Here is a 25,211-nt window from a genome sequence, read left to right as displayed (position 1 = left end):
ATGTGGTCCAGTGATCACAAATGAGTGAAAGATCTAGCCCGCCAAATGTCTCCATTGCCATAAACTATTAGAGTACCCTGCAAAATTCTTGCTGCTATCTATGGACATGCCTAAATTGGGAGAGTTGTCCCAAAGATAAGTGAAGCAGCAGTCTGTGAGTTATGATTCCATGAATCAGACACCTCCGTCACCATCCTGGCTCCGTCCTGTTCCACCAGGAGAAAAGACAGGCCCAGCAGAGATAGTGGCAGTGTTTACATAGTCTGAAGGGAATTGTGTGGGGAGCCCTCAGCATTGACTCATGGAGCTTCATGTCTTCAGATCATACATGGAAAGAAACCAGCGTCTTGCTGATTACCAGCTCCCTCTCAGCTGATGAATCAATATTTCTTTATGTTGAACACCAATTGGAAGCAGCACTGTGGGTGATGATAATGTACTCTGGGCTGGAGACTTAAATGTCCATCAGTAGATGTAGTTCAGTAGCACCACTACTGAACAAGCAAGCCAAGTCCTAAAGAATATAATTGCAGGAATCAGTATATGGCAAGTAGTGGGGCAATCTACCATTGGGGGAAAAGAAATTATTTGGTATTGTCTACCCCGACCCCCTTGCTGCTGATATGCTTGATGCTGACATGACTGTCCATGGCAGTTTCAGTATGAGTGATCACCGCAAGGTTCTCGAAAAGACAAAGTCCCAGCTTTACATTGAGGATAACCTTCCAACATATTGTTGGGTTATCACCATACTAAAAGAGACAGACTTCAAACTAATCTAGCAGTTGAAAACAGGGCATCCATGAGGTTCTGTGACCATTAGAAGCAGCAGAACTGTTTTCAATCACTATCTGTAACCTCATGGTCAAACTCTTACGAAGGTCATGCCATAGGATTGACACTAATTGAATGAAGAATCCACGAGCAGCACCAGGCATCCTAAAAATGAGATGTCAATCTGGTGAAGCTGTAAAAAGACTATGTGCATCCTAAACAGAAGATAGGAATCAAGAGTGATGAGGATAAGGCAGGAAAGTGGAGTTGAAAATTATCAGACCAAGCACGATCTTATTGAATGTTAGAGCAGACTCAATGGCCAAATAGTCACACACTTCTGTTCCTATGTCTTATGGCTTTCGGAAGCAGTATGCAATGGACAGAGCCAGGCAATCCCACAACCATTGCATCAAAATTAAGCACTGCAGTCCTGTCACATCCAGCTTTGAATGGTAATCATCAATTAATGACAATCATCAATTAATGACTAACAGGAGGAGGAGGGTCCTGAAATATCCCCATTCTCAATCACGAGCCCAATGTGTTCAACACATCTATGCAAATGACAAGGCTGAAGCATTTTCAATCATCTTAACCCAAAAATGCTGAGTGAATGAATCATTACCGCTTCTTCCCAAGGTCAACAGTATAGATGCTGATTTTCTGCCAATTTGATTCACTCCACATGATGTCAATAAAAGTCAAAGGCACTAGACATTGCCGTCAATGGATACTGGTAATAATTCAGCAATTGTAATGAAGACTTGTGCTCCAAAATTAACCGCACCTTTAGCCAATTTGTTCTAGTACAGTTACAACACTGGCAACTGCCCAGCTCTGTGGAAGATTATGTAGATACATCCAAACCACAAAGAGCAAAATAATTCCAAGCCAGGCAGTTGCTGCTTCTGAGCCTACTCTTGATCATCAGCAAAGTGTTGGAAAGATTCATCAAAGTGCTATCAAGTGGTACTTACTCATCAACAAACTGTACACAGGTGCTCACTCTGGGTTGGGCCAATGGCACTTAACTCCTGACCTCATTACAACCTTGGTTCAAATATGATAAAAGACCTGAACTCCAAATGTGAAGACAGAGTACCCTTGACATCATGACACAATTTCATAGAATATGGTATCAAGAAGCCTTAGGAAACTTGGATTCAATGTGAATCAGAGTGGGGATAGGGGAAAGCTTTCCATTTGCTTGTTGTATACCAAACACAAAGAAAGATAGCAATAATTATTTGCAGCCATTCTTCTCAATCCCAGAACATCAGAAGTTTCTCAGGATTGGATCTTTGATCCAAAAATCTTCAGCTGTCTTAATGACTTTCCTAACATCCAAAGGATTAGAAGTTGAAATTTTCAGTAAGGCTCAGCACCATTTGTGAGAGCACAAATACTAAAGCAGTCCGTGTCTATATACAGCATGGGTATGTCTAATATTGATAAACATCTCATAATATCCAAACTACACGAGTGACAATGGCTATCTCTGACAAGTGAGAATTTAATCATCTTCTTTTGCTATTCAAAGCCATTACCATTGCAGGATCTCCCACTGACATGGAGCTTACAACCAAAGAAAAAACAAAGTACTGCAAATGATAAAAATCTGAAGTACAAAAATAAAAAAAATGCTGAAGGAACTCAGTTCTAGCAACATGTATGGAGAGAGACCCTAGTGTTAATGTTTTGAGTCTAATATGACACTTCTTCAGAATGGAGTCTCAAAAAAAAAGTTGTATTGGATTTGGAGAATTAACTGTTTCTTTCTCTCCAGATGCTGCCAGATATGTTCTTAGCATTTTCTCTTCCTATTCATGTCGATTATCATTGACCACAAACTAAACTGAACCAGCACATAAACACTGTCTACGAGAAAAGGCAAAACAATATAAACTTTGGGGGAATAACTCATCTTCTGATACCCAAATGCCTGCCTGCCATCTACAAAGCACAAGTCAGGTGTGTGGTGGAAAACTCACAGTGTTTACCATCTACAAAATGCACTACAGTAACTCATCAAAACTCCATTGACAGCACCTCCCATACCCATGACTTTTGGCACTTGGAAGGACAACGACAGCAGATGCATGGGAACACCTCTACCCCCTCCAAGTCACACACCATCCTGATTTGGAACTATATCAGCTCACCTTCTTTATTACAGGGCCAAAACGCAAGATCTCCCTTCCTAGCAACACCGCGGGTCAAGTACCCCCATGGGCTGCTGCTGTTTACACGAGGCAGATCACTATCACTTTCTCAGGGCAATACGTGCTGTCTAGCTAGAAATGCCCGCATGCTATGAATAAATTAAATAAGAATATTTTTCAATAAACCTTACATCGCTAATGGAGACTGCAGTGGCTTACTGTGTCTGTACTTGTTGTTTGAAGAAACTATCCAATTAATTCCCCTCTCCTGCTGTTTTCAATATATCCAGTTTCCCTTCAAATCTGCTTCCCCTACCCTTTCAGACAGCCCATTCCAGACTATATCAAATGAGACTGTGAAAAAAAAGCGCTTCTCATCTCCTGTCTAGTTTTTTTTAGTCAGTTATTTTAAACCCATGTTGCCAATCTTCCTGCCTGAGAAAGCAATTCGTCCTTATTTGCTTGATCAAAACAAGTCATAGTATTGCACAACTCTTAACCTTTGCTGCTGTAGTGAGAATAGTCCCAGCTTCTATAGTCTGTTCCCATACTGATGTCTCTTATCTTTGCCATTGTTCCACCTGCTCCAAACAAGTTAAACCACTTGAAGCATGTTTTTATTAACACAAGAAAACAGTTGGTAACTCCAGCTATTAAATTCAATATGGTCAATAGTGATTAAAGTTACAACTGGAAGTAAGAGGCTAATCTATCACATTTTGGTAATTTAAATTCAGGACTAATCAAGTTTTTTCTTCCAGTTGCAATGATCTGTTACTTGATTCAGCAATCTTCAACCACCCATTAACCAGGTACTCAATGCAGCTTACATACCTTTACGCATTCCCAAATTCAGTCTGTCAATAAACCTGTGAAAGACCATAGTGGGTGTCACTGACAGCCTGACTATTGCTCTTGGAGAAGGGAAAACTAAGAGAACATCTGTTAGGAGCTTTCAAAGTCTGGACACAATTCATAGAGAATAGCTATGGCCATTCATAAAAGGAAAATCAGAGGCATAGATTGAGATAACAAAGTATGGAGCAGGATGAACACAGCAGGCCAAGCAGCATCTTAGGAGCACAAAAGCTGACATTTCGGGCCTAGGCCCTTCGTCAGAAAAGGGGGATGGGGAGAGGGAAGATGATTTGCAAAAGAAGTAAATGCAATGTGAGAGAAAACCATTTTCTCACCTGATCTTTCCTGATGTGGCTGAGTATCTTACTCCCCACCTCACTCCCCCCAACATCAGGACTATAGACTTGTTGTTCTGAATTCGCATCTAATTTACAGCACAGAAACAGGTCAGTTGGCCCAAAGAGGCTATAATTTTGTTTGGTTTCCTCCAACATTACTTAACAAAGGTGGCACAATGGTTATCACTGCTGCCTCACAGCACCAGGGGCTGGAGTTTGATTCCAATCTTGAGTGACTGTGTGTGCAGTTTGAACATTCTCCCCTTGTCTGCACTGGTTTCCACCGGATGCTCCAGTTTTCTCTCCACAGCCCAAAGATGTGCAGGCTAGATGGGTTAGCCCTCATAAATTCAAGGTTAGGGGAATTGGAGAGGGGGTGTGGATGTGGGTGTCATGTTCTCTGGAGATTCATTGCAGATCCAAAAGTCTGAATAACCTCTATCTGCACTGTAGGGTTTCTATGCATCTAAAATTCTCAGCGCAAGCTTCTATACATTGCTTAAAGGGGACACAAAGCCACAACTTTTTTTTTCACATCAGCATTGTGATGCACGAAACCAGACTTGAAAAAGGGACACTAATTTATATTGCATGAGAAGGGCTTGGGCTATTGTTGACAAGGAGATGCATCAGAAACAGTTAACTGTCAATCTTAGTTCTCAAACCAGGAAGGTCAACACTGATTAGTGAGGGTATTATCATGGAAATGCAGTAGAAATTGAAGTTTCCATCTTCATTTTTCCCAACAGAAAAGTTCAAGAAATGTAGAAATTCATTTTGCCTGCATAAACAGGGCCCTGTGTATCCATTCATGCAGCTTCTGGAGTGCAGCATTAAGCTATGGGTCTTCATGGTCATCTTAAATTGGTTTCTATTATAATTCTCAGCACATTCCAGATCATTTAATAAATGTTGTCCAGTAGCATAATCACATCAGCCGCTGGACATGGTGTTCTAAGGTTGGAAACTATGGGTGAGCCTGATTGGCATGCTGCCCACTGTCGGTGGAATTGATACTTGATTCTGTCAGCCAGCAGTTGAGACATATTAACATCATACCAGTCCTGAGGCTCAAATAAGATCATAGAAATTAAAAAATGCACGGACAGGAGAAGACCATTTGGCTGATTAAGCCCACTCATAGCTAATCCCCTAACTCTAAACTATATTCTTGCTCTCTCTCCATTTTTTTGACATGTTTAGCCTCTCAAAATCTATTGTTTTAATTAAATATATTCTATGTGTTGACTGCCACTGTGTTCCATCGGAGAGAATTCTATAGGTTCACCAACATTTTGAGTGAAGAAAAACCAAAAGAACTGCGGATGCTGTAAATCAGGAACAAAAACAAAGTTGCTGGAAAAGCTCTGCAGGCCTGGCAGCATCTGTGGAAGAGACGCTGCCAGATGCTCCACAGATGCTGCCAGACCTGCTAAACTTTTCCAGCAACTTTGTTTTTGTCCCTGTTTTTGAGTGAAGAAATTCCTGCTCATCTTAGTCTGAAGTGGCAAACCACATATTCTGGGTGCAGGGTCTCTTGTTCAGGAATCCCCAGCTATAAGAAACATTATCCTTGCATCCAGTCCATCCAACCCTCACCCCCCCTCCACCTCCTCAAATGAGGATATGAACAGAATGTTTCATTCTTCTAATTTAATTAAATTCAAGTCCAGTCAAACCAATCATTCCTCTGAACCTGCCATCCCAGGAATCAGTTTACTGAGCCTTCTCTGAACTCCCTCCACGGTAAGTATATCTTTTCATAGGAGACCAAAACTGCATACAATGCTCAGGTGTGATCTGACCAACACTCTGTATGGATGGAGTAAGACTTCATTGCTCCTGTACTTAAACCCTCTTGCAATGAAGGCCAATAAACCAATTGCCTCCATAACTATTTGTTGCACCTGGCTGCTTGCTTTCACTGAATGGTGTACAGGGAGACCCAACTCCTTTTTTACATCAAAATTTTCCAATCCGTCACTATTTAAATGATACTCTGCCATTTGCTTTCCCTCCCAAATTGGATAATTTCACACCTATCAAAATAATCTGCCATGCATTTGTCCACTCATGCAAATTGTCTGCTTCACCTTGAAGTCACTTCACATCGTCTTAACTACTGACAATCTCATCTCATTTTGTCATTTGCAAACTTAGAAATATTACATTTGATTTCTTCATCTGAAATATTGATGTTTATTATAAATAGATGGGGCCGAATGCTGATCCTTGAGGGTACCCCACTTATCACTGATCTCTCACTACTCTGGAAACAATCAATTTATTACATTGTGTGGAGCTGGAGAAACACAGCACGTCAGGCATCCGTGTCCCTCCAGTTCCACACTGTGTTATCTCTGACTTCAGCATCGGCAGTTCTTACTATCTCTCAATTTATTACTTTACTCTTTCTGTTTCCTTTCTGCTAGCCACCTTTCAAACCATGACAGAATGTTACCACTAATCCCATGAGCTTCCATTTTGCACACTTACCTCTTACATGGGACTTTGTCAGAATTTTCTGAAAATCCAAATATACCACATTCACAGGTTCTCCCTCACCCATTCTACTCATTGTGCCTTCAAACAAAAACTCCAGTAGGTTTAGCTAACATGATTTTCCTTTCATGTATTGTATATCATGTGTTGTATTTGTGTTAGTCCATTGGCACTTTCTAAGGGTCCTGTTATCACATTCTTCAGAACAGACTGCATCATTTTACCTACTATTAATGTTAGGCTAACAGGTGGGTAATTGCTGGTTTTCTCCCACACATTTTTTATAAAATGGATTTGTATTTTCCACCCTCCAAGCTGCCGTGTCTGTTCCAGAATCTACAAAATTTTGGAATATGACAGACAACGTGTCTCTTATTTCCATGGCCATCCATTTAGTATCCTGGATTGTAGATTATCAGGGCACGGGGATTCATTTCTTCAGCACTTTTTTTTATTGATATGAATCTCTTTCAATTTCTTCATATTATGTTACTCATTTGTGTGTAGCCTAATGGCTTTCTGTCTTTTAAGGCAACATCCTGTTCTCAGGGAACACCATGAGTGGGTTTACTGCAAAGTAGTAATGTGAGGCAGCTAGCTTCACTTATTACAGTCACAGTGTCATGGAGATGTACCGCATGGAAACAGACCCTTTGGTCCAACTCGTCCATGCCGACCAGATATTCTAAATTAATCCAGTCTCATTTACCAGTATTTGGCCATATCCCTCCAAACCCTCTCTGTTCATATTTCATCCAGATGCCTTTTAAATTTGTAATTATACCAGCCTCCATCAGATCATTCTGGAGCTAATTCCATTTATGCACCACTCTCTGCAATAAAAGGTTGCCCTTTTGGTCCATTTTAAGTCTTTCCCCTCTCACTTTAAGCCAATGCCCTCTAGTTTTGGACTCCTCTACCCTGGGGAGAAGACCTTAGCTATTCACCACATCTATGCCTGTCATTATTTAATAAACTTCTATAAAGTCATCCCTCAGCCTACCTTGCTTCAGAGAAAATAGCGCGAGTCTATTCAGCCTCTGTCGATAGCTGAAACCCTCAAATCCTGACAACATTCTTATAAAACCTTTCTGAAACCTTTCAAATTTGACAACATCTTTCCTATAGCAAGGAGACCAAAATTGAAAAAAACAAGGTTTGAGCTGGATGAACACAGCAGACCAAGTTGGATCAGAGGAGCAGGAAAGTTGACGTTCCGGGCCTCAACCCTTCTTCAGAAATGTCTGAAGAATGATCTAGGCCCGAAACGTCAGCTTTCCAGCTCCTCTGATGCTGCTTGGCCTGCTGTGTTCATCCAACTCTACACCTTGTATATCTCAGATTCTCCAGCATCTGCAGTTCCTCCTATCTCTAGTCCAGAACTAAACGCAGTATTCTAAATGTGGCCCAACCAATCTCGTGTACAACTGCACCATGGCCTCCCAACTCCTATACTCAATGCACTGACCAGGAAAGGCAAGCATACCAAATGCCTTCTTCACTTATTCTTCAAATTGTAGAAACGCTTGCCCTTCAAAGTAGTCTCAGGAAGATTAGGCAGTGTTCATGGCCTAGAAATGGTGATATTAGTCCCTTTCATGAGTTTGTGCAATATGCAAGTTATGATTCCATAAGGATAGTTTTGATAGTACTTCCCGCAGCACATCACGCTTAGACAGAGAACGGATGGCGAGGGCCATATCCATAAGCAGGAACTATAGGAATATTATCAAGTTCATTGACTGATAAATTTAGTCTTTCAGTAGACAGCCCATTAGCACACAGGGTAGAGCTTACTTAAGGAATTCTTTGATGCAGCTGGGAATTCAAATACCCCAAAAGTGTCATCTAAGTATTAGAAGTATGCAAGAGGTAGTGGTCATTCTATCAAAAACATGGTTCTCATAATAACCAACAAAGATGTTAGCAAGAGTTGGGTGTAAGGGGCATTCCATGGCACATCATCTACTTGAACATAAATGGTGTGGTTGAAATTGAACTCAACTGCAGGGGTTGCTAAATTCATAAGTTGGATTAACACTGATTCAGGCACCCGTGGTACATTTAGATTGCTGTGATACAGTGACATGGGGCTTTCTGGAGTGGTACATTGGAAAGTCAGCTGAAAAAGTGCACAGGGATTCAGTCTGGTTCTCCATTTGAAAGGAACCCTTCTTAGTGTCTGTGGAAAACATTTAAATGTGGACGCAACAATTCACTCAATCAATTGGCCGATACATGGTGTGCGAAGCCTGTCATAGGTAATCCAGAGTATAAAGGGATGATGCTTTAATGTGGTGTGGATAGTCCATACTGTGGACACGGTGAGCTGCAAAAAACAAAACCTATAATGTTATCACCTGGCAGACTACCAACATTATGAAAGTCCAACAAGCACCTTTGCAACTTGCCCTCAAGTGTACTGTATGGTCATGTGTCATGGTAAATCCTTTGAATATAAACTTGGAACCATGATTGATTGCATCCTGAATTTTGTTGAGATCGTTATATTTGTTGAATATGACTACTTCATTCCCCTTGTCAGGTTTACTTATTTAAATATCAGGGTTTTCCTTGAGATTTCACAACAAATATTTCATAGATGCTTATTTTCATGGAGCTCCCACGTGTGGAAGCAGGCCATTCAGCCAATCGAGTCCACACCAACCCTCTGAACAGCTTCCCACCCAGACCCTCACCACCGCACCCCTTACCTTATCCCTGAAACCCTGCATTTCCCATGGCTAATCCTCTGGCCTGCACATCTCTGGACACTATGGAGAATTTAGCATGGCCAATCCGCCTAACCTGCACATCTTTGGACTGTGGGAGGAAACCAGTGCATCCAGACAAAACCCAGGAGACAGGGGGTGAATGTGTAAATTCCGTCCAGACAGTTGCCTGAGGTTGGAATTGAACCCAGGTCCCTGGTGCTTTGAGGCAGCAGTGCTAACTGAATATCCCTCTATGCTTTTCTCTCTCTTCTTTTGTAGCTTTCTCTCATATGTATCCATGCTCTCTGACTTGTGGTGGTGTGTTTCACGTTCTGACTGTCTTGCTCATTGATCTGCTCTATAACCTAGTGTTGAATTCGTCCACAATTGGATGTATTTACCCATCAATTGCTTCATAATTTTAGAACCCTCATCAGATTAACCTTAGCTTTCTCTGGTTTAGAAAAAAAAATCCTATCTTGCTCACATTTTCCTGATAATTTATAATCTCTGAAAACATATGTCTTTGCGGTATGTCCATCCATGAAGCTATACCTCTTCCATAATATGAAAGATAGATTGTCAAGTCGTCTGGTGTGTGTGTGTGTGTGTGTGTGTGTGTGTGTGTGTGTGTGTGTGTGTGTGTGTGTGTGTGTGTGTGTGTGTGTGTGTGTTTGTGTGTGTGTGTGTGTGCAATTTGTGCTTATCTCATTCAATGATGCAGTTCTGTCTTTGGAAATGCTTAGCTATTTATTTTCTGTTTTCCTTCCAATTTGTGTATTAGGGTTATTATTTTACCCATGCCTGTACAAAGAAAAAGACTGTGGTTTGTTTGGCATGTGCCAGGGCACTGAGAGGACTTAATGTTATGACAAAACTCAACCCAGGTAACTCATTCATGTGTGCAACAGGCCATGAGCTGAGCCTGTTTGAAGGAACCGGGCCTTTTAAATGCATCAGAGTTGCAAAGGTAAGCAATGCTTTATTCTGGATGAACATTGAACAAGGAGAGAACTGACACTGCTGTGAGTTACATTGTGCCAGCCATTGAGTTGGAAATAGGGTAAAATTTGCAGCAGGATTCACAGCAAACAGTTAATCTCACGCCAGTTTATTTCCTCATCAAATTGAGCCTACTTAAATCGATGTCCTATGAATTACAACAGTGTTTGTGGCTGGAACTTGATTGATTGATTTCTTTTGTTGACACAAATACCGAGGTACAGTGAAAAGTGTAGTTTGCATGCTAAAGCGATGTTCTTGAATAAAAGCATCATTTTTAACAAAACCATGCCATTCCAATTATCTATTTTTCCACCATATTCAGTGAATAGGAGCTGGTTAAATGATAGAAAAGTGTGTAAAAGGGAGCAATCCGTCTCACTAATAGCATTGCGGTTTCTAGGGATGTTTGATGGGGATTTACTCAAGTCAAATCCATTCTAGCTGGGACTTGTGGTACCATCAAATGCAATTTCAAGAGAAAGGGCTGCATCATTGGCACTGACTATAAGAGTGCAGTTCATTTCAGGGTACCATGGGATCTTTCTGAATTTAAAGTAAGGTTAGCACTCAGGATGAAGGTCCATGGGCCATCATTCAATACTCCTGACTTCTCCCTGCATATAGCATGACCAGAAGTGAATTGTTTCCCAGTCACAGCTTGTGGAGAGATCAGAGAAACTGAGACCTTAAAAATATGCCCCCTAGTTTTACACTTCCCTCGTAAAAAGAACTTTGCTTTTCACCTTTTCTATGCCCCTCATGATTTTATAAACCTCACTAAGGTCACTCCTCAGGAATGAATTTCCAGAGTTTAAGGCCTTCACCACTGAAAGCAAGGCCACCACTGGCAACGTGATTAAAATTGGATACCCAAAATGGTGCACATCACATTTATAAAAGCTGGCAGATTTCACTTCTCTTCGTTGCAGGTTGACCTTTCTACATCTGAAGCTGAAAACAATTTGGCTTACTGGGAAAATAAATGGATTTCTTTGCGGAAGGAGACGTCAGTGCATACGATCTCTCAGGAGATCTCAGCTGCCAAGACCCAATTGGCATTAAGACTCATGGCCTACCGGAACGGAGCTGGATATGAGGACGGTCAATTGATCATTGGGAGAACATTTTCCTCGGTAATAAAACCAGGCTAAGTAAACAACATTCTGAGGTGTGGAACAGCAAATGCTGGGAACAGCCAACTGGTTTTCCAGCCTCCCAGGAGAGATGACTGCTAACTATTTTCAGCACTAATAATATGCCTACTTCAGACACATAGAATCATAGAATGACAGAACTATAGGATCATAGAATCCCTGCAGGAGTGGAGTTGAAGGGTGAAGGTGCACAATTGACTAAGTGTGAGAGAAGTGCATTCTCAACTTGTTTGCTGTAACCATCGATTCTGTTTTCCATTGTAAGTTCTGCGGTATGCATTTAATGTTGAGTTATCAGCTGAACTCTACCAAAGCAGCATGTTTAACTATTTATTGCTCAGATTCCCGACCCATCTGTGTATCACTTAGAACTGATATATATATATTTAAATTTCGTGCACATAATTTTAATTATATATTTTAGTACAGGCCAGCACTGAGATAAATGTTAAAAGAAATATTTATCTAATATTTTAGTAAACTGCATGTTATGTTCAACTTGCTGCGCACTTTCTGAACTAGGGGGCTACAATACTTTCCACCAAGTGCTGATTGAGGTGAGAGGATAGTATGTGCTCTGTACCTAATCACTCCTGCCAAGGTCCACATTAATCATCATATTGTTGACGATAATAATCAAGCATTGCGTGTGTGGAGAGCCAGCAGGTACAACACTTATTTGACACACAACCCACCATTTCAACCTCACTACTCTAGTTGACGCGCTCTCTTAAAGACACAGGTTTGCCTGCAGGAGACAATTTCTCTGTCAGCCTGATTTAAAGAGATCTGTCTAACTTGCAGGATGGTTGTTTAATACCATCTATTAACCCTTGCAGCCAGCGATGATGTGCCTTCTTTTCCTACAAAACAGAGGCAAGTGTTCCAATTGGTTGCAATATGTTTAGGTGATACGTTTGACAAGATCCAAAAGTTGGAAGTGCGCTCATGCTGTGAGATGTGAGTGTGTGAGCTTCAGTAGTAACTGTGTCAGGATAAGATGAAGTATTTGGATGTAAGTCTTGAGCCCTGCTGGTAGGCGAGGGATTGTTGGAATGATGTAGGGTGTGATTATTGGAGCATTGTGTGAGACTGATGGTTCCGTTGCAAGAAGTCGGGTCCAGAAGATGCACTCATTGACCTGATCATTTGTGTGAAGTAATTAAATTTCTTGGGTCACTGCACCCATGTCCTCAATGCCAGAGCATTGACACTGTCTGCTATGACTGCCTCCTTCCATTTTCTTCTGAACAATTATCTGAGGGCCTCTTGGATCCCTCATAGAAAAGAGCCTCTCCGCTCTCATCCATGTCTAGCACTTGTAACTCTAAATGTGGCATCCACAAAACTGGGAAATGCTTTCTTTCCTTGTTGTGCCATTTCACATCCTTCCTGAAATCTTCCGCACAAGCAGTTTCATACTCTCTTTCAGGCAGAAAGCACTTTGCCGTTTAAAGGCTCAGATTGGCTTTAAGTTGGGCGAGTTGGCTTTGTTGTGCTCCCCTCACAGGCATGCAGGTCACTTGATAAACTGTGCACCAATTCAGTACAGGGCTGCATGTCACAAGTGAGGAAATGAGCTGGCATAATGAAGTTAGCATGCTGTCGGTCTCACTTTGAAAAGGTATGACATGACCAACCATCACAATACCTGTGAGTGATCTCAAGAACCAGCTGATAACAATATTAAATAAAGTTTAAATGTTATTCAAGCAAAATACAGAAGTAAAGCATTCAACCAAAAAGCATTGACATTTTTAGCTGCATGGAGAGGTGACTTTTAGAAACAGGGAGTTCTGCAAAATCAAGAGGTACTTCTGTTGTTTTCTATCTGCCCCTTCTCTGCCCACTCTTCTAGCTTGCCCAAGTCCTTCTGCAGTCTCCCCAATTTCTCATCACTACCCATCCTTCCACTTATCTTTGTGTTACCTGCAACAATACTCTTAGTCCCTTTGTTCAGATTGTCAATGTATAATATGAATAATTGCGGTCCCAACACTAAACCCTGTGGAATTCCACTAGTCACCAGCTGCCATCTGGAAATGACCCCTTTATCCGTATTCTCTGCCTTCTACCAGTCAGCCAATTCTGTATCCATGCCATTACCTTCCCCGTAGCACCATTGGCTTCTATCTCATTTATCAGCCTCCTGTAAACCATCTTGTCAAAGGCTTTCTGTAAACCCAAATTGATCACATCCACTGACTCTCCTTTGTCTAACTTGCTCATTACTTCCTCAAAGAATTCCCACAGATGTGTCAGGCATGACCACCCCTTGATGAAGCTGTGCTGGCACAGTCCTATTTCACCATGCACAACATTGTATGACTACCTTCAGCATACATACTGCGGTGATTTCAGAAAGCAGCTCACTGCCACCTTCTAAGTAGCAAACAGGGATGGACAATAAACACTGTCCAGACAGTGATAACCACATCCCACAAGTGTATTAAAAAGCAACATTGTTACAACCCATTGGCAGGTGGAGTCTTGATTTAGAGGAAGTACAGCAAACTTCCTGTTGGCTTGCAGGTTTCCAATTTTGATGGGGATGTGATAGAGTGTTCCCTCAATCAATACAGGATTTACTGACAGCCAAAGTGACTTCCCTTTCCCCTGCAATCTCACTCCATTACCCTTCTTCCACAGCCATCACTCATCTGTGGCCTCAAGTAGGTGCCATATTGGTGATAGCCACAACCTTCCTGGTGGCACTGTCTGTCAATAGATTTTTCTGCGGGTGGGATTGGTCTTGGGGACATTAACTCCAAAGACGGCCCAGTGTTGTTGGGTGAAATGTCTGTGTGGCATGTAATTTGTTGGATGAGATAATCCCCTCCATTAAATGCTGCCCATTATGTTTGTAATTGGCAATGGGCAATGGCTGGTATACAGCATTATCATCTAACCCTTAAAAATGAGTTCTGCCGATAATATGAACAACTAAGTTGCTCATAAAGTGATCTTCAAATCAACAATGCTAATTTCTAGGATTACATTTGTCCACCATTTTAGCACACTGTTGTATTATCGAATTTAAAGGAATTAATTCCCACTTTAGAAGCAGTGAAAGTAATATCTCACAAACTGAGTCAATAGTAAGAATTACATTCTCCACATCCCTATGCTATTTATTTTCCTTTATCTTCTCTGGTTGTTTTGATCTAGTTGCTTGCTACATGTACCCAAAGACTAGGACTCACCAGACCAGCGTGCAGACTCTACACAGCTGATGGGAGCCTGATCCTGACTGTAAATGAACTAATAGCATGGGCAGTTAATGAGACTTTGCAAGAACACAAATACAAAACAAAACAAAATGATCAGGATGAGGTTGGAAGACCGAAGGAATTTCTAAGTGAAGAGATGAAAGAAGGTATGCCAATCTTTTAATGTTCAAGCTACCTCACCAGCTACAGCCTTGCTTGTGCACTGTGGTATCTGATTTTCAATAACTGATAAAAGGTTAACTGAAGAAGTTAAGAAAAGCATCAAAGTTGAGGAAAAGCCTTTAAATGTGAAAAGATAATTGGCAGGGTAGATGACTGGTCAGAATATAAAGTTTGGTATAGAATGTAAGCCTTAAGCAAGAAAAAGAATTAACATATGAGAGAAGTTAGTGAGAAATATAATAAGTAGATAGAAAGAATTTCTACAGATATTTGAAAACAACAAGAGTAAATGAAGGTTATGTTAACCCTTTGGAGAGTTAGAATGGAGTGTTAATAGTAGATCATCTGGAAATAGCAGATGAAATGAGCAAATATTTTGCTTCTATAATATGATTAATTGCTGTAAACCCGGAAGTGGAAGAAAAGAGGAACAGAGTGAAATTCCAAGCCAAGGAAGTGGCACTAAACAAACTGATGGAACTGCAGGCTGACAAGTCCTTGGGTCCTGAACGGCTTTACCCCGGGGTCCTAAAAGAGTTTGTTAAAGAGTTAGTAGATATATTGGTGTTATTGTTTTCAAACAAAAAATCACTAGATTCTGGAAAGATTCCATCAGACTGGAAGGTAGCAAATCCAGCTCCTCAATTCAGGAAAGGAGGAGATCGAAAATAGGAAACTTTAGGCTATAGTTGATATTAGTTTTATATTCCAATCATCTCGCACTAAATGCCAACATTGCATGTTCCTCCCTAACTTCTGAGTCAACCTGCAATTTGACCTTAAGAGAATCCTGGACTAGGACTGCTAAGTCCCTTTGCACTTCAAATTTCTGAATTTTCTCCCCATTTAGAAAATTGTCTTCAGTTCTTCCTCTATTCTTCCTACCAAAGTGAATGACCTCACACTTTCCCACATCGTATTCCATCTGTCACTTCTTTGCCCACTCACTTAACCCATCTAAGTCAATTTTTATTCATTTGTGGGATATAGGTGTTGCTGGCTGTCCAGCATTTCTTGCCAATGTTGCTCTTGAGAAGGTAGTGGTGAGCTGCCTTCTTGAACAGTTGCAGTCCTGCTGTAGGTTGACCCACAATGCCATTAGGGAGGGAATTCTAGGATTTTGAACCAGCGACAGTGAAGAAACAGTGATATATTTCCAAGTCAGGATGGTGAGTGGCTAGGAGGGAACTTGGAGGTGGTGGTGTTCCCGTATGTCTGATGTACTTGTCTTTCTGGATAGAGGTAGTTGTGGGTTTGGAAGGTTCTGTCTGGGGGTTTTTGATTAATTTCTGCAGTGCATCTTATAGTTAGTATGCACTGCTGTTACTGAGCATCATTAGTGGAGAGCCTTCCTGCCTCTTCAATATTATCTGTTCATCCACCTATCTTTGTATCTTCTGAAAACCTAGCCAGAATGCTCTCAATTCCTTCATCTAGAAGCATTAATGTATAAAGTGAAAAGTTGTGGTCCCAACACTGACCCTTGTGGATCATCACTAGTCACCAGCTGCCAGCCTGAGAAAAACCCTTTTAACCCCACTCTCTACTTTCTGCCAGACAGCCAATCTTCTTTCCATGCTAGCATCTTACCTCTAATACCATGGGCCTTTATCTTATTCAGTAGCCTCCTGTGTGCCAGCTGGCCAAAGACCATCTGGAAGTCTAAGTAGACAGCATCTATTGGTTCTCATTGGTCTAACCTGTTTGTTACTCCTCAAAGAATTCTTATAGATTTGGCAGGTAGGACTTCCCCTTGATGAAACCATGTTGACTTTGCCCTATTTTACCATGCAATTCCACATATTCAGAAATTTCTTCCTTCACAATGGACATCAAAAGTTTTCCTACAACTGAGGTCAGGCTAATCAGTCAGAAATTTCCCATCTTTTGCCTTACTCTCTTCTTAAACAGAGGGATTACATTAATGATTTCCCTGTCCTCTGGGGCCGTCTCTGACTCTAGTGATTCCTGAAAGATCACCACTAACGCCTCCACTATCTGCAGCTATCCCCTCCAGAATTCTGGGGTGTAGTCTGCCAGGTCCAAGTGATTTATCTGTCTTCAAGCCTTTCAGTTTTTCTAGCACCTTTTCCTTGGTAATGGCCATCCTACTCACCTCTGCCCTCCAACTCTCTTTATTCTTTGGGATGTTACCTGTGTCTTCTACAATGAAGACTTATGCAAAGTACTTATTCAGTTCCCCTGCCATTTCTTTGTTGCCTATTACTACTTCTCCTGTGTCATTTTCCAGTAGCCTAATGTCCACTTCTATATCTCTCTTGCCTTTTATATATCTAAATAAACTCTTGCAATCTTCTTTTAGATTACTGGTTACTTCAAATTGCCTTTATTTGACTGTAATATCGTTATATCCAATTCCAGCTTCTCCCTTTCACATTGCAGAGTAAATTCTATCATATTATGGTCACTGCCTCCTCAGGGTTCCTTCTTCTTAAGCTTCCTTATCAAGTCTGCCTCATTGCACATCATTAAACCTAGAATTGCCTGTTCCCCAGTGGGCTCCACCACAAGCAGCTCCGAAAAAGCCATCTTGTGGACATTCCATAAATTCCTTTTCTTATAATCTACTACTAACCTGATTTTCTGAGTCCACCTGCATATTGAAACCCCCCATGATAAGTGAACCTTGCCTTTCTTACACACCTTTTCTGTCACCTGGTGTGTTTATGCCTCATCCTGACCACAATATGGAGGCCTGTACATAACTCCCATTATAGATTTTTTCTTACCTTTGTGGTTCCTCAATTCTTCATCATCTTACCCTACATCACTTCTTGCTACTGATTTAATCTAATTTCTTGCTCATAAGGCAACCTGCACCCTGCGCACATGCCTGTCTTTTCAATAGGATGTATATCCTTGGGTATTTGGCTCCCCGTCCTGATCCCCTTACAGCCATGTCTCTGTGATGCCCACCACATCATACCTGCCAAATTTAATCTGCAGCACAAGCTTATTTACCTTATTTCGCATACTACGTGCATTCAGATGCAACAACTTCAGTCCTGTATGCACCATCACTCTTCTTATTATCATCCTTTTATTCAATATGCTTGAAGTTAGATTTCTAACCCTTTCCAAACACCCTGTCTTATTTTCTCCTCTGGAGCCTTTAATAACCCCTCTTGAGTTCTCATTTCTTTTTTTTCATCCTGTTCAATGCAATTGAACCTACTCCCACGGTTCTTAACCTGCTGCTTTGTTTTCCATTAGCCATTGTGCTGCTTGAAATTTTACCCCTCACTTTTAGTTTAAAGTCCTGTTGACCACCCCATTTACCCTTTACGGTAGAACATTGGTCCCAGTTCAGATGGAGACTGCCCTAATGATATAGATCCCCCTTGTTCCAATACCGCATGAAATTGAACCCCTCTTTCCTGCACCACTCCTTAACCACATGTTTACTCCCCTTGTCATTGCATCCCTATCCCTATGTTAATTTGGATGTGGCTTGAGTAGACTATAATCTGGAGATCAAAGCCTTTGAAAGGCATTTGTGTGTTTTTGGGGTGGCATGGATAAAATGGGCCAAATAACCCCCCTCTGTGAGGCTGGTGCCAAAGTCAAGGTCCTCTCTGAGCGGGCACAGGAAGTTCTGAAAGGGGAGGGGATTCAGCCAGAGGTGTGCTCCATATTGGAACTAATGACATGAGCATGAACGATGTTGAGGTCCTTCAAAAGGTTTTAGGGAATTGAGCAGGAAATTTAAAAAGTAAAACTTCTAAGGTTGTTATCTCAGCCTTGGTCCCTGTCGCAATTGCTAGTGAAGCCAGAAATAGAAAGATAGTACAGCTTAATATGTGGCTAAAGAGCTGGTGTAGGAGGGACAGAGTCAGATATCTGAATCATTGGGATCTCTTCCAGGGGAAGTGGGACCTGTACAAGAAGGCTGAGTTGTACTTAATTCAGACAGGCACTGATATCCCTGCAGAACCCTTCCAGTGCTAGGTTGGTTTAAACTAGTGTGGTGGGGAGTGGGAACTGGAACAGTAGGCCAGCATGTGAGGAAAAGGTAGAGATTAATAGGATGAAAGAGCAGGGCCAGTTTAATGAACAAGGTGGAATTATAAGAAGTGTATTTAGGAAGACTGAAGGGAGCAGCAATAAAAAGATGCTGAAGGACACAACAGAGTGTCCAGCCAAAATTTTTTGCACAAATGCATGGATTGTAAGGAACAAACTAAATGAGCTGCAAACACAGATTCAAATTGGAAATTACGATACAGTAGCCAATACAAATACATAGCTACAGGATAGTCTGGGCTTGGAACTAATTGCACCAGGTTATAAAGTTTACAGGAGGGACACAGGAAACAGCAGAGGGGATGGAGGAACATGACTGGTTAGAAACAGATTACTTCTATGGTGAGGGAGGCTATCATGACGGGAAAGCACCCAGTGAAGACGTTGTGGGTGAAACTGATGAACCAAAATAAGTAATAACTAAAATCACAATAGGTGTAATATATAGACTAGCTGGCAGCAGCTCAGAAGTACTAGATTGTATAAATTCTGAAATTACGCAGTTATGTAGCAAAAACAGAGTAGTATTAATTGGGGACTTTAAGCGTAGCATAGACTGGGAAAGATAGACAAGCATCTCCCAGAAAGGTTGTGAATTTCTAGAGTGTGTTGAGGATAGTTTCCTATGGCAATATGTGTAGGATGCAACAAGGGGACAAGTTATTTTGGATCTAGTGATGAGAAATGAGTCTAATTTAATTAGTGACCTAGCTGTTTCATGAGCATTTATCAAAAAAATGATCATAATATGATTGAGATTCATGTTGCATTTATGAGATATAAGCAGACATCAGATACCAGAGTTTTGGGTTTAAGTAAGGCAGACTTTAATGGAATGAGACAAAGTCTGTCCATAGTAAACTGGGAAGCTCTTCTAAAGGTAAAACAATTGATGACGTGTAGAGGGTATTCAAAGAAATATTAAATGCTATTCAGAAGCAATTTGTACCCATGAAAAGTAAAATCTCCACCTCACAAAATAAAATCATGGCTATCAAAGGAGGTAAGAGACAGCATTAAACTCAAAAGAAAAAATATAGAAATGCAAAGAACAGTACAGATCCCATAGAATTGGACAAATACAAAGACCAACGAAGGGCCATCAAGTGGCTTTTAAGAATGGCGAAAAAGGATCTTCAAATGAAAGTTGCAAGGGACATAAAAGACAATAAGAAGAGATTTTATATTTATACAAAAGAGCAGCTGGTAAAGAGTCCTGTTGGCCCACTGAGAGTGGGGATATTATCGATGACTACTGGGAAATGACAAACACGCTGAACAATTATTTTGCTTCAGTATTTGCAGCAGAAAAGGAGGATAGTTTGCCAGAATTCCAAACAAAAACAAAAGATCATAGACAGGGTCTAAATAAAATTAGCTTAAGTAAATCATCAATAGTGGAGAAATTAATGGAACTGATGAGTAACAAATCCCCAGGATTTGATGGTTTCCATCCATGGGTGTTAAAGGAGGTGGGAGAGTACATTGCCAATGTTCTAACCGCAATCTTACAGAATTCCCTGGGCTCAGGTTTCAACACTGATCCAAGTGGCCCTCCACAGTAATGGGTTGCCATTCTGAAAATACCTCGCTTATCCATGCTTGCACATTAGCCTTACACCATGTGCTTTTACTGCATGCATTAATCTTTGTGTTCCACCTTATCAGTGCTTTCTGGAAATCCAAATACAATACTTCAGTGAGTTTTCCCTGTCCACTACACATGTTACTCCTTCTAAGGACTCCAATAAATTAATTAAACAAGATTTCCCTCTAACAAAACTATGCTGATTTCCCATTTACCTTTATTCTTCTAATTGCCCAGACCCCCCTTTTAGCCTCCTTATTAACCAATGCTCACTCTCTTCCCAAGAATGATGTCAAGTTAATTAAGAATCACAGAAAATAATTTTCTTTTGGTCAAATGTTTTATGACCTCACTGTCTTGCTAGCATCATTGAAAGATTAACTGACTGGCAGAAATTGTTTCTGGCAGTTGTGGCAGAAAACTCCCATAGGAGTCCATGCTGGAACCTAAACATTTTACAATTTAGTTCTATCGCTTAGTTGAAGGGAGTTCCAGCACTCCAGCTAAATTTACAGATAATGCAGAGGCAAATATGTTTTGAAGAGGACATAGGAAGGTTTCAGACCATTGGAGGCAGGTTGAGTGAGAAGGCAAAACTTGACAGACGAAGTGTAAGTTTATTTATATTGGCAAGAACAATAAAAAAATCCAAAATATTACCGAAATGGAAAACAACTGTAAATTTTCAAAGTGCAAAGGGATCCAGGTGTTCTAGTAGGTGAGTCATTAAAGGCGTGCAGTTAATTAAGAAGTTAAATGGAGTGCTATCCTTTATTAAGAGAGGAATTGGCCATGAAAGTAAGATAATAAAATGTGAGGCTGGATGAACACAGCAGGCCAAGCAGCATCTCAGGAGCACAAAAGCTGACGTTTCGGGCCTAGACCCTTCATCAGCCGGGAACCTAACCCTCCCTCCACTGACCCCTTCACCTGCTTCCAACACAAGTCCTCCTCCTGGACACCACCCCCAGGCCTCCTACCCTCCCTCGACCTCTTCATCTCCAACTGCCGTCGAGACATTAACCGCCTCAACCTCTCCACCCCTCTCACCCACTCCAACCTGTCCCCCGCAGAACGGGCAGCCCTCCGCTCCCTCCGCTCCAACCCCAACTTCACCATCAAACCCGCAGGCAAGGGTGGCGCAGTGGTAGTATGGCGCACTGACCTCTACATCGCCGAAGCCAGACGCCAACTCTCCCACACCACCTCCTACCGCCCCCTCGATCATGACCCCACACCCGAGCACCAAACCATCATCTCCAACACCATTCACGACCTTATCACCTCAGGGGACCTCCCACCCACAGCCTCCAACCTCATTGTTCCCCAACCCCGCACGGCCCGTTTCTATCTCCTTCCCAAAATCCACAAACCTGCCTGCCCTGGTCGACCCATCGTCTCAGCCTGCTCCTGCCCCACTGAACTCATCTCCACCTATCTGGACTCCATTTTCTCCCCTTTGGTCCAGGAACTCCCCACCTACGTCCGTGACACCACCCACGCCCTCCACCTCCTCCAGGACTTCCAATTCCCTGGCCCCCAACACCTCATATTCACCATGGACGTCCAGTCCCTCTCCACCTGCATTCCGCATGCAGATGGCCTCAAGGCCCTCCGCTTCTTCCTGTCCCGCAGGCCCGACCAGTCCCCCTCCACCGACACTCTCATCCGCAAAAAGCTCTCTGATGAAGGGTCTAGGCCCGAAACGTCAGCTTTTGTGCTCCTGAGATGCTGCTTGGCCTGCTGTGTTCATCCAGCCTCACATTTTATTATCTTGGAATTCTCCAGCATCTGCAGTTCCCATTATCTCTGAGGCCATGAAAGTAAGGATGTTATGCTTCAGCTATACATTTAAATTAGTTTATGCATTCAAATTCTGAGAGTGAGGGCTTGAACATTCAATCTTCTAACTCACATGAGAGTATTACTCACTGAAATGCAGCTGGCACCTGGTGAAAAAACAGAAAGGATATAAAACATAGTGTAAGTGGTTCAGGTGCCACGCTGCTTTATTTTGAGGCCATTTACTGCCTCGCTCCTGGGATGGATGCAAATGGGATGAAAATTGGAAGAATATTGGCCAGAGATAGCAAGGTGTAGAGCTAGATGAACACAGCAGGCCAAGCAGCATCATAGGAGCAGGAAGGCTGACGTTTCGGGCCTAGACCCTTCCCCCTCCCACCTCAAGCCCCACCCCATTTCCTACCTACTAACCTCATTCTGCCCACTTGACCTGTCTGTCCTCCCTGGACTGACCTATCTCTTCCCTACCTCCCCACCTGCACTCACCTGTACTGGATCCATCCTCGCCTCTTTGACCGGTCTGTCTCCTCTCCACCTATCTTCTCCTCTATCCATCTTCTATCCGCATACCCCTCTCTCCCTATTTATTTCAGAAACGCCTTCCCCTCCCCCGTTTCTGAAGAAGGGTCGAGGCCCAAAGCGTCAGCTTTCCTGCTCCTAAGCTGCTGCTTGTCCTGCTGTGTTCATCCAGCTCTACACTTTGTTATCTCAGATTCTCCAGCGTCTGCAGTTCCTACTATCTCAGAATATTGGCGAGGTTGCCTTTTATAATACACTCACCATGGTATGCTAACTTGGGTTGATTCCTGTGGTTCACGTTTCAACTCCTAGACTGGGTTGAGTTGCCGACCTGTGGGTTCGACCACTTGGAACAGAGATTACCCCGGGTCACCGTAGAGGACTTGGAGAGTATAGACACTGATCTCAAAAGCCTCATTGTCAGGAACCCTATTGAGGTCTGGGTCTCATGTGGAGAATTGTTCGTGCCTTTGAGTGGTAAGAACTTACTATTTGCTATTTTGAGTTTTAAATATGCGTGAAGTATGTCTCTCATTCAGTGTTTTCACACAACACTTCATTACATAGCCCAATATTTTCGCATTTGAAACAGAAAACTTGAAAATATTCGGGTGGTGAGGAAGAATGGACTAAAAAGTTGAGCAGAATTTTCTTCCTCAATAACTTGTGGTTTGTGAGCAAATGGGATACTCCTATAATTGTCTTGATTGGTGCATGATAAACATAGAACATAGAGCATAGAACATTACAGCACAGTACAGGCCCTTCGGCCCTCGATGTTGTGTCGAACTGTCATACCGATCTCAAGCCCATCTAACCTACACTATTCCATGTACGTCCATATGCTTATCCAATGACGACTTAAATGTACCTAAAGTTGGTGAATCTACTACCATTGCAAGCAAAGCATTTCATTCCCTTACTACTCTCTGAGTAAAGAAACTACCTCTGACATCTGTCCTATATCTTTCACCCCTCAATTTAAAGCTATGCCCCCTCGTGCTCGCCATCACCATCCTAGGAAAAAGGCTCTCCCTATCCACCTTATCTAACCCTCTGATTATTTTATATGTTTCAATTAAGTCACCTCTCAACCTTCTTCTATCTAATGAAAACAGCCTCAAGTCCCTCAGCCTTTCCTCGAAAGACCTTCCCTCCATACCAGGCAACATCCTAGTAAATCTCCTTTGCACCCTTCCCAAAGCTTCCACATCCTTCTTATAATGCGGTGACCAGAACTGTACACAATACTCCAAGTGTGCAGCAACAGAGTTTTGTACAGCTTCACCATAACCTCTTGGTTCCGGAACTTGATCCCTCTATTAATAAAAGCTAAAACACAGTATGCCTTCGTAACAGCCCTGTCAACCTGGGTGGCAACTTTCAAGGATCTGTGTACATGGACACCGAGATCTCTCTGCTCATCTACACTACTAAGAATCCTACCATTAGCCCTGTACTTTGCCTCTTGGTTACTCCTACCAAAGTGCATCACCTCACACTTGTCTGCATTAAACTCCATTTGCCACCTCTCAGCCCAGCTCTGCAGCTTATCTATGTCTCTCTGCAACCTACAGCATCCTTCGTCACTATCCACAACTCCACCGGCCTTAGCGTCGTCTGCAAATTTACTAACCCATCCTTCTACACCCTCATCCAGGTCATTTATAAAAATGACAAACAGCAGTGGACCCAACACCGACCCTTGCGGTACACCACTAGTAACTGGTCTCCAGGATGAACATTTCCCATCAACTACCACCCTCTGTCTTCTTTCAGCAAGCCAATTTCCAATCCAAACTGCTACATCTCCCACAATTCCATTCCTCCGCATTTTGTACAATAGCCTATTGTGGGGAACCTTATCGAACACCTTGCTGAAATCCAAATACACCACATCAACCGGTTTACTCTCATCCACCTTCTCAAAGAACTCAATAAGGTTTGTGAGGAACAACCTTCCCTTCACAAAATCGTGCTGACTGTCCCTAATTCATTTATTCTTTTCGAGATGATTATAAATCCTATCCCTTATAACCTTTTCCAACACTTTACCAACAACTGAGGTAAGGCTCACTGGTCTATAATTACCAGGGTTGTCTCTACTCCCCTTCTTGAACAGGGGAACCATATTTGCTATCCTCCAATCATCTGGCACTATTCCTGTAGACAATGACGAGTTAAAGATCAATGCCAAAGGCTCGGCAATCTCCTCCCTGGCTTCCCAGAGGATCCGAGGATAAATCCCATCCGGCCCAGGGGACTTATCTATCTTCACCCTCTGAAGGATTTCTAATACCACTTCCTTGTGAACCTCAATCCCACCTAGTCTAGTAGCCTGTATCTCAGTATTCT

The 25,211-nt window shown here is 42.1% G+C and overlaps 1 protein-coding gene across 3 annotated transcripts in view; it reads left to right on the top strand.

Annotated features, from left to right (window-relative positions):
* Positions 1–25,211, top strand: part of LOC125459451 (doublecortin domain-containing protein 1-like) — a 484,037-nt gene that overhangs the window by 411,295 nt on the left and 47,531 nt on the right. For 2 of the 3 annotated variants that reach the window (XM_059652117.1, XM_059652115.1), the window contains exons 30-33: positions 10,136–10,321; positions 11,286–11,489; positions 14,679–14,886; positions 23,169–23,333. In XM_059652117.1, the coding sequence (XP_059508100.1) occupies positions 10,136–10,321; positions 11,286–11,489; positions 14,679–14,886; positions 23,169–23,333 (763 nt within the window). The remainder of the gene's footprint in view (positions 1–10,135; positions 10,322–11,285; positions 11,490–14,678; positions 14,887–23,168; positions 23,334–25,211) is intronic. The other variant, XM_048545936.2, reaches the window with a different exon arrangement.

This window comes from Stegostoma tigrinum, chromosome 17 (assembly GCF_030684315.1).
Source record: "Stegostoma tigrinum isolate sSteTig4 chromosome 17, sSteTig4.hap1, whole genome shotgun sequence".
Taxonomy (NCBI): Eukaryota; Metazoa; Chordata; class Chondrichthyes; order Orectolobiformes; family Stegostomatidae; genus Stegostoma; species Stegostoma tigrinum.
The sequence above is the reverse complement of the archived record's forward strand: the minus strand, read 5'-3'. Positions and strand labels throughout refer to the sequence as shown.